Source organism: Mus caroli, chromosome 2 (assembly GCF_900094665.2).
Source record: "Mus caroli chromosome 2, CAROLI_EIJ_v1.1, whole genome shotgun sequence".
In the NCBI taxonomy this organism is placed as follows: domain Eukaryota; kingdom Metazoa; phylum Chordata; class Mammalia; order Rodentia; family Muridae; genus Mus; species Mus caroli.
The window spans coordinates 115,222,164-115,232,115 of record NC_034571.1 but is presented as its reverse complement, the minus strand read 5'-3'; the positions used below and the strand labels follow the sequence as shown (position 1 = coordinate 115,232,115).

Below are 9,952 nucleotides of genomic sequence, written 5' to 3'. Positions count from 1 at the left end.
GAGAGAGAAAGAAAGAAAGAAAGAAAGAAAGAAAGAAAGAAAGAAAGAAAGAAAGAAAGAAAGAAAGAAAGAAAGAAAGATGATAAATCTAAAAGAGAAAAGCACACTTACCCGGCAACCGAAAGACCATAATCGAGAAGGTGGCTTTCTCAAGGTGAGGCCCATCCCTTGCTCCTGAGATGCACTGACTCCTATGGTTTCTCCACTGCCACATGATCTGTGATAGCGGGGAACTGTATTCATGCTCCCCTTTAAGTAAAAATAAATAAATACCAGAAATAAGAAAGAAAAGCATAAATACACGAAGGGTACAGCATCATAGAAACACTGTGTCCAATGGCCTGGGCAAGAATGTTTGGAGTTTGCCACAAAGCTTGACACTCTTTCCATTGGCCCCAGTCGCCTCTTTTACCCCAAATTACTCAGCTTCTGTTTGGCTTGCCGCTAGGGGACGCTATGTTGTTTTTTGCTTTGTACACATGAGCACATCACTTGCCTGTGCAGAGCTTGGTTTCATCTCAGGTAGAAACACTGTCAGTTTCAGCGTAGTCTTTTTAGTTCGGGAGAGGGAGACCTGCTCATAACCAACAAAAATGTCTTTGTCCCACAACTCTCTAGACACCCGTGACTTATACAAGTTCTGTCCTCAGCTGGCCTCCATGGGCTCAAAGGTACCAGGAGAGCCCTTATTATTTATTCTTTCTATAAAGTTTATTTTATTATTGCTGTTATTGTCACAATTCATCATCATCATCATGTGTGTGTGCATGGTGAATCAAGTGGGGCACATGCCATAGTACGTATTGGAGGTCAGAGGGCAACTTTGTGTTGGTCTGTTCTCTTTCCACCTTACGTGGGTTCCAGGTATGTAACTCAGGTCACCAGGCTTGGGTGGCAGGCATTTCCACCCACTGAGTCATCTTGCCAGGCCCTCTGTTAAGTATCTTTTCCTTAGTATAAATGGTGCATTAGTTTCTTTACTGCTGCTGCGATAAAACACCCTGGCCAAGACAACTTATAGAAGAGTTTATCTGAGCCTGTTGTTCAAGATGGACAGGAGTGCATCATGACAGGAGGCCGTGACAGTAGGAAGCAGACATGGTGGGGAAAGCAGAGATGGCTGGCACCCTCAGCATCAGCACGAAGGTAGGTAGGCTTTACTCTCAAAGTCCCCAGTGATGCTCCTCCTTCTAGCTAGGTAGGCTGCAGTGCCTAAACCTCTCCAAACAGCACGACTGACTGGGAACCAAGGGTTCCAATGCCAGGGCCTAGGGGGCATTTTCTCCTAACCATGGTGTTGCTTTGCCAGTCCTGGAAGAAATAGATTCTATAAATCAAAGGAGCTTAAAAACTCCATGTCCACCACAGAGGCCTGCCGACACTGGAGAACTTAGCCTACAATTACTTCCCATTATGGACTGTGTCATGTTCCTCTAAAATTTGAATATCAAACTCCTAAAACTCATACTTCAGACCAGAGCCTATGTGGAAGGCTCTAAAGAAGTTAAAATGGGACTAGTCTAGTGTATTCCAACAGGAGCCCTTCTATGAGAATTGTATCTCCAGAGAGATAACATGGATGTGCACTCACAGGAGGAAGAGTGTGAGACAGCAGGACCAGCATCTGCAAGCCCCAGCACAAGACCACTGCCATCTCCATCCGCAGCCCTCAGAACTGTCTCCCAGTGCGGCACTCTCTCTGCTGCACTTTGTCTGGTAACTTTCTGATCTGTCATCCCAACACTTAAGGGGCAGTGGCAGCAGGGCCACAAGGCTGGGGTGGCCTGAGACATTGAGAACGTGACTGTTCCTGTCATGACTTGATTCAGAGCTTGAGCATCCAAAGAAATTAATTCACAACTCCTAGCAGGGTCTTCGCCCATCTGATTAATTCCTCAGCAGGGTAGGCGATCCAACACACAGCTACCTGTCAGTAGCCCTGTCCGTGGTAAGGTGTGCTGTTTGATTTTGTGCAGGTAACTGTGGCTTCTGAGTTCATGAGAGTGGAAGCCAGCTACATCCTGTCCTGGGGGCAGCACTTGACAGCACCCCTCCCACTCTGCAGTTCCTCCATCCTCCCCATCTCCTCTTCCAAGATGTCCCCTGAGCCTCAGCAGGGTTATAATGATATCCTGTCTAAGGCTGCAAATCGGGCCTTTTGTTCTCAACACTTTGACTAAGAAGTTCTGCACTGGCTGCTCCCTCCTGAAGAAAGAATCTTCTCTGGCTAAGGTTAAGAGTGACAACAATCTACATCAATACTTAGGAGACAATTTGGCATGACCATTCAGGAAAATAACAACAGCCGGTTCTATCCTAGAACCTGTGGCCTCCCAGGCACGGGCTTTTGACTAAGATTACAATATAAGGTATCAAAGCGCCTCCTATGGAGCAGGCCTCAACCCAATCAGACACTGGTTATCACTCTGTAACATTTGTGCACCTCGTGGCACCTCTTGCCTGGCAGGCCTGTGTATGGAAGTTCAAGCACCAGGTAAGACCACTGATGTCTTTCTCCTCTGTAGTCTGCATAGTACCCTCTGGCCCTCTGTAAGATGGCCAGCAGAGAAGAAGTCTCCAGGTAGATTTGTATCTTAGTTAGGGTTTCCATTGCTCTGAAGAGACACCATGGCCAAGGCAACACTTATTAGGGCAATATTAAATTGGGGCTGGCTTACTGATTCTGAGGTTCAGTCCATTATCATCATGGTGGGAAGCATGGCAGCATCCAAGCAGGCAAGGCGCTAGAGGAGCTGAGAGTTCTACATCTTCTTCCAAAGAGAAACAGATGACTGGCTCCCAAGTGACTGGGAGGAAGGTCTCAAAGTCCACTGCCACATTGACAGTTGACATACTTCCTCCAACAAGGCCACACCTTCTAGTAGTGCCATTCCCTTGACCAAGCATATACAAACTACCACAGTGTGAGATTGGTTGTTTTCTATGTTCTGTAGCCAAAGGGACCACACAATTCAGCAACAGGGTCTTAGCGTATAGTCTCACCATGGCGGCTAAGCAAGGCCAATGCAGTAGCTGGGGTTTGAGACCTCTAGGGCATCTCTGACCAGTAACTCCCATACTTTGCAATTTTCATGTAATAACCCATGTAGTCTGAAATTGTCATTGTCTACCCATGCAGGATAATTCTGTTAAAATTGTTTTTGAAGTCCTATTTTGAAATTAGCATACTAACTTAGTGGCTTTCCATTAGGCTTTGTACACACCCTAGCTCTGGTTAACCCACTCACTCTCCCCTCCTCTCATGAGAGCCTGCACCATCCCCACTTAACCCTCAGCCCTCATTTCCTCCCACACATTTTCCACTAGCCCTCTATGTTTCGACTGTGAGGAGTCAGACTTCCACAGTGCTTAGCTGCTCAGCCCCCAGCTCCCTGACCCTTTGTACGATCTACTTTCCGCCTTTCTCCTTTCGTTTACCTATAATTTACCACCCTCCCCTAATGTGCCCCCCAAATGCCCCTTCCTGGCTTCCACTGTGCTCCAGGTTTGACTTGACGCTAGGACCCACAAATGCGAGAGAGCATGTGACTTTGTCCTTTGGGACCTGAGGTCCCTTACTCTGTGCAGGTTCTTGCAGTTGCTGCAAATTTCATTATTTTATTTTTCTTCAGAGCTGACTAGTGCTCCCACTAGTATAAGTGGGATATGTATGTATCAGAGGCACATTTTTCTCAGCCATCCATCCGTGGACCTACATTTCCTGGCTATTGCATCAAGCATGGATTTGCACGCATCTGTGGTAGGATGTGAAACCCACTGGGTGTGTGCCCAGGAGTGGTGTCGCTGGGTCATGTGACAGTCCAGGTTGTCGTCCTCTGAGACACTTCCAGGTGTCTGCTTTACAAAGTGGCTGCACTATCTACACCCCCCACAACAGTGTGTAGGAGCTACCCTCGTGTCACACACACCAGCGATGGTTGTCATTAATGATCCTGAGAGACGCCATTCTGACTGGAGAGACATGAAATCTTAATGTCGTTTTACCACATTGACCTTTTTCTTACTCTGTGACAGAAAGCTTCTTCCAATTGGTCACTTCTAGAATAATGTCTGGAAACCACTCCCTGCTATCTATCTTCCGGACTCAGGAAAAAGTTTCAGGTCTTGGGACAGGAGTCAAGTCCCACAGGAACTCCTCGAGCCCTCTTATGAGTGTGGAAAGATCTAGAAACAAGAGCAGCTGACGCGGGTGTGCGTGCCCTTGACCTGAGCGTATGTCAGGTGACAAATGCAGCTGGAAAATTAACCACTCTGGACCAAAAGCTTCATCCGCAGCTTTGTAGTCCTCCATACTCAGTATTTTAAGAGCAAAATGAGTCTTGTTTGAGGAATGATGGACGGAGGGGAAGAAGAAAAGGGAGTGGAGAGGAAGAACTTGAGTGTGGAACTTCCGGAGAAGCCAGAGGGATGCCTCAACTAGGTCAGATGTGTCTCCCAAATTAATTGACTCTCCTAGTTTCAGCTTCCCCCTAGTGGAATCAAAGATCGCTGCTGGAAAAAAAAAAGTTAAGAGCTGATGGGAAATCTGGAGAAATCTATCCAAAATGGAGACTGCTGGAGTTGGGATGTCCGCTGAAGGAACTCTTAACACCGCCTGCTTCTTTACGGGCACTCCAACCTAGAAAAGGTGGTGTCTAGTGACAACATTTATAGAATAAAACACAAACAAAAGTGAAGAAAACAAAACAGTTTTAAGGTGAGAGCAGGGAAGGAGGGTGTCGATTGGCCACTGAGTGTGCCAACTGGGTCATGATGACGTCATCCCAGGCCAGGCTCTTGGGGGCTCTGGCTCTCACCATTGCCAGCCCAGAAGCCTCATCACCCCAGATAAGCAGAGGAAATGAATCCCACCAATCTTGCCCAGGAGTCTAAACGGAAAACAACACAGTAAGGTGTACAAGCCAACAATTCAGAGGCTTGTTAACAGCAATGCTCCGTCTTCCCTGAAGGCAAGTCTAATGGGCAGGCAAGTCACTATATCAGCCTGATCTGACGCCCAGAAATCAGAGCAAGGAAAACAAGCAGAGTTCCTTAATAGAGGCTAGGTTGTCCCATCTCCAGAGTGACAATATTCCTGTCCAGAAGGCCAGCTGTCGACCTGAGCATCCTTCTGCACTCCACCCTACCCAATCCCACTGCCAGACTCTGCAGCATCTGGGTCATGCTACATTTCCTTAGCTTCCTCTGCATTCTTGGCAGTAGATATGGGTGACCAGTGGGGTATCTCAGATACCAGGTGTTTCTGAGCTGAGTTTTCTTGACTGTTCTAGTGTGTTCGTAGAGAGTTGACACAGCAACAGAACAGCCCAGTGAGGGAAAACTAGGTCTGGCAACAGGATGAAAGCTCTCACATGAATGGAGATCTAACAACTCCAGCTACCCAGAAGGTAAGACAGTTTGTCAATCATCTTGCCAAGGGACCACCCCTAGGAAGGCTCACCTTAAACCATGCTAAAGAGACAGATGGGATAATTATCTCTTTTAAAAAAAATGCTATACTTTGGCTTCCCAGAATGTCTGTTCCCAGCACAGTTCCTACAAGCTGCTATGAGACCCTGCTGGGTCTGCCCACCTTAATGAGTCCTGGTTTTAAAAGGCATAACTATTTCCTTTTGGTTCTTTCTTGGCTCCATCTCTGCTTCCAGAGTCTATGTGTGCTTTTCCACCATAGTACTTGAGCTTCCTTACTCTTTCTCTGATGTACCCTTCCTTTCTGGCTTTACTCAAATGGCCTTTCCCCTTCTCTCTTTCTCTCGCCATTCTCCTCCTCTGGGCTGCTAAGATTGACAGGTTACCTGCCCAGAGGAACTTTTTCCTTTCCTTTCCTTTCCTTTCCTTTCCTTTCCTTTCCTTTCCTTTCCTTTCCTTTCCTTTCCTTTCCCTTCCCTTCCCTTCCCTTCCCTTCCCTTCCCTTCCCTTCCTTTCCCTTCCTTTTTTAACTCTATGAAATTGTCCACTTTGAATAAACCTTGGCTTTGCTTCACTTTCACACTTTTCCTGCCTTTGACTTAATTGACACATAAAATGGACCGCTTGCTGCACCCTAAATAATATCAGAGTGACTGCTCCTTCCTCCTTCGTCATCCAAGCAAAAGAGCAGCTGTCTTGACCAGGTCAGTTGTGCCTGGTTGGAAGCAGCCATCATGATTGAGCCAGTGGACAGTTGCTGTTCTCTCAAAGAAGGGATGGATAGGGAGGGTCACAGGACTCTCCCTAAGCAGTCACTCTTCCTGGCCACCTGCATGCCATTCTGCTCTAATTGCATATGACCTTGGGTCTCCAGAGACAATACAGTTTACATGCTGGGGGAGGTTGACTGAAGGGGACTCCTGTGACTTCAGGAAGAAGTCATCTTGCTGGGTGAAGATTTTCTAATGTGGCCACTTTATGGTCACCTGTCAGTCACCCCTCACTCAGACTCTATAAATAAACCCAACAACCTCCTAGTTCCTGGGGGGCCTCTGACAGAACTGTACTTTGGTTTGTTACTGGGACCTTAAGAGAGGGAGGTCGACATGGTTTATGTCTCCCTCAGGAGGGAATGCTTGCATCTCTCCCAAGCCCTGTTCTGGGTGCAGCTCATGGGAACAGCGCTAGCAAGGCCAGCCCAGGAACAGCTGCCACAGTCCTGGTGACTAGTCTGCTGGGTTTGGTGATACTGCCTAGATACATGACTGTTCACACAAAGCCCAATGGGTTTTCACATTCACCTACTATATTTTTGTTCAGCCACACTTGTAAGGCGCAAGCTGTCCTGTTATGTGGCTTTAAACTCACCAAATCTCCTAAAATGCCAGGAGACCCAGGGAAATTACAGCCTGCAAGGGTGGTTTTTGTTGTCTTTTGTTTGTTTGGGGACTTAGGGAGTGGGGCTGCAATGAAGTCTTGATTTTCTACACTGTTCAGTAAGCAGTTCCTGATGGATTGTGGGTGAAAGACCCCAACCCCATTACATTACAGCACCTATCTTTCCCAGGAATGTTTCCTGACTTGCTCTGCCATCCCAGAGCCCCTGGGAGGAGCTGGAGAACTTCTTTCTTCTCTGGGTCCTTTCTAGACAATCACACAGCCACCATCAAGTAAGCACTCAAGAGCTAGGTGGAAAATTCACTTCCATTTGGCCTAATGCCGAATAATAGACCCGAATTTGTGGAGCTTGAGGGTTTTTTAAGAGCACACAAAACAACGTGATAATTTGCTTTAATGTGAGGTAGACTGGGAAGAGGAGAAAAACACCAGCACCCACGAGGCTATCTTAGCACGCCACAGTGACCACAAAAACTAGTCCCTTCAGTGTGGTAGTATCTTTCATTTGTCATATGATCTGAACCAAAAAAGGTTCGGTTTGTTTTCCTACCTACCCGTCTCTAACCCCTAATTTTCGCATTGTTCCTATAATTCCTACGCCCTCCGTGATGAACTCTTAAGTCTTGTAAGGTTTTTAAAAGACTAAAATGTGATTAACCGTTGAATTAGGAAAATAGAAAGTACCACGCAGAAATATTAACAAAAGTAAGAAAGGTGCCTAAGCCGACAAGCTGTAACATCAGTAGCTCATGACATAGTATAGTGTTTCTGAGAATTAACCACGCATTATAATGCCTTCATAATGAGCAACAGGGACTCAGGAGAATTAGCCCGGGCATTACAACGACTTCACTAAAAAGGCGCCCTTGCCGTGCCATTGTTGCCACAATGCCGTGACTCGGATTCGAACCGAGGTTGCTGCGGCCACAACGCAGAGTACTAACCACTATACGATCACGGCGAGCTACCGGAACGCCACGGTGTATCGTCTAGCCAGTGCGGTTCTTGAGGCAAGGACGATCCATCCCCTGCCATCCCTATGCTGATGTACCTGGGGGACCCCCAGCGGACCACAACGATTGGCCACAGTCTTCTTGAGTTTCTATTTGGCTTGGAAACGCATCACAAAAAGACAGCCATGAAAATGCCTGGCAAGCCCAGCGTGGTGGCGCCTAGGAACCTAAAACTCGGGACGTTAGAGGCCAGCCTGTCCCGAATCAGACACTGACTCAAAATAAAAATTAAAAATAAAATTTAAAACAAGGAAAAAAAGAGGCCAAGTCGGCCGCTGTTACCACTGCTGCGAAGCGGAGGGCTTCTTTACGCTAGCGCACAGATCTAGCCAGGGAAACCAAAGCGCCTGCGCACACTCATAAGTCCGGCCGTTGATAGGTAGAAACAAATGCCAGCAACCCGATGACGTCAAAGGGGGCGGGACATCCAACACAGAAGAGACCAAGAAAGGATCCCCGACCTTAAGTTCCCGGTAGCTCGCCGTGATCGTATAGTGGTTAGTACTCTGCGTTGTGGCCGCAGCAACCTCGGTTCGAATCCGAGTCACGGCATTGTGGCAACAATGGCACGGCAAGGGAGCTGTATTTTATTCATCTGTCCGATTTTAATACTTAGCTAACATTCTAGAAAATGAACCTCAAACTGCCTGTTGAGAATAGGGTTTTATACCAGCGCGGGCTAAATTAAACTATAGGAGCACAAAAGCTTCCAGTTTGTAAGAAAGATGGTGTTTGCACCCTAAGTACAGAGAATTGCGTCAGCCAGAAAAATGGAAGTATATATGTAACTGTTTTCAATATATGTTGTAAAAATACGTTAGTTTTTCTTAGTCTCCTATACATACTTTTTACAAATTTCCATCAAAGCAGTGACGTAGACGCCGAAGTGATAAAAAAAAATAAAAAATAAATAAAAGAAGCGGCTCCGCAGAGGGTGTAACCTTTGAGATAGCTTTTACAAGTAGAATGGGAATCTGTCAAACAGCAATTTAATGTACAAAGGGTTGAACACGGTCATGAAAAGGCTCTGTCGTGATTCCTCTCCTAAGTGTTCTCCCTGGGTCATTTTTAGGACCTGCCCGCTCCCACAGCGCTCTAGGGCCTGGCTTGGCTGACAGCTAGAACCTCAAGAACCTGTTGAGTGAATGGGCGCCAGTCGCTGGGGGCGGGAAACGACACTGAAAGCCGCGTGAGGGAAAAGCAGGCGGATGTCCTGCAGTCTGGAACGTGAAATAGTGAAAGGATTTAGCTGGCGTTTTGCGAGATCTCTGGTGGCTCTGCAGGGGAGGTTAAAAAGTGGCCACTTTGAACTCACTTGTCAGAAACCACTGGCACCTTCTTGGTTTAGCAAATATCACTGCCTCTCTGTGGAAGCCGTCACAGGCTAGGCGCCGCGTGGGCGGGAGCGCTGATGGACAAGAAGAAAACCAGACCGAGTCCCAGTTGCCGCCCAATGGGATCAGAAGTGGGCGCAAAGCCGAGCGGGAGCATCAAGGAGAGAGGACTTAGCCATCCTAAATGTGGAATGAGTGGGAGAGGCTGCAAGGAAGAGAGAAGTCATGGGGGCGGAGGGCCCAAGCTGACCAGCATTCAATAGAGTTCTGTCCAAACTGCTAACTCAGTACTGAGGGCATCCGCCGCACTCTCAGCAAAGGTCCTCATCGGTCGCTGATATAGGGTGGGGGTGGATCTGCAGCCAGGAGACCCACTGGGGAACGCCCCTGCAGGCAGGAGAACTCTGCAGAGTCCACTAGTAAGGGTCCAGGCCCCGGAGACCGGCTTCCCCAAGACAGTCACCTCGGGTCCCCGGATGCTCAGGAGGTCTCCGGCCACCCCCAACATCTCTAGCAAGCCCCAGATTACCGAACCAAAGTGAAGCCTAGTTAGCGGCGAGAATTCAATGCGCCTGCGCATCGCAGGCTCTGCTAGGTTGGAGTCCCGCCCAGCACACGGGTCATTTAGTGACGCAGGAAGTGGGAAGGCCTATGAGTATTGAAGAGAATATTCAGAAGAGCGATATTACAGGTCCCTGGTAGCTCGCCGTGATCGTATAGTGGTTAGTACTCTGCGTTGTGGCCGCAGCAACCTCGGTTCGAATCCGAGTCACGGCA

General features: G+C 47.8%; 1 protein-coding gene, 3 non-coding genes and 1 pseudogene across 4 annotated transcripts in view; 3 read left to right on the top strand and 2 right to left on the bottom strand.

Annotated features, from left to right (window-relative positions):
• Positions 1-243, bottom strand: part of Slc28a2 (solute carrier family 28 member 2) — a 137,595-nt gene extending 137,352 nt beyond the window's left edge. Inside the window, exon 1 of the mRNA XM_021179182.2 lies at positions 112-243. Coding sequence (XP_021034841.1) covers positions 112-243 — 132 coding nt within the window. The remainder of the gene's footprint in view (positions 1-111) is intronic.
• Positions 104-254, top strand: LOC115030551 (annotated as a pseudogene).
• Positions 255-7,717: 7,463 nt separating this feature from the next.
• Positions 7,718-7,789, bottom strand: Trnah-gug. The gene has a single exon. It is a non-coding gene; the product is annotated as a tRNA-His (tRNA).
• A 532-nt stretch (positions 7,790-8,321) lies between these two features.
• Trnah-gug lies at positions 8,322-8,393 on the top strand. The gene has a single exon. It is a non-coding gene; the product is annotated as a tRNA-His (tRNA).
• A 1,487-nt stretch (positions 8,394-9,880) lies between these two features.
• On the top strand, positions 9,881-9,952 carry Trnah-gug. Its single transcript has one exon. It is a non-coding gene; the product is annotated as a tRNA-His (tRNA).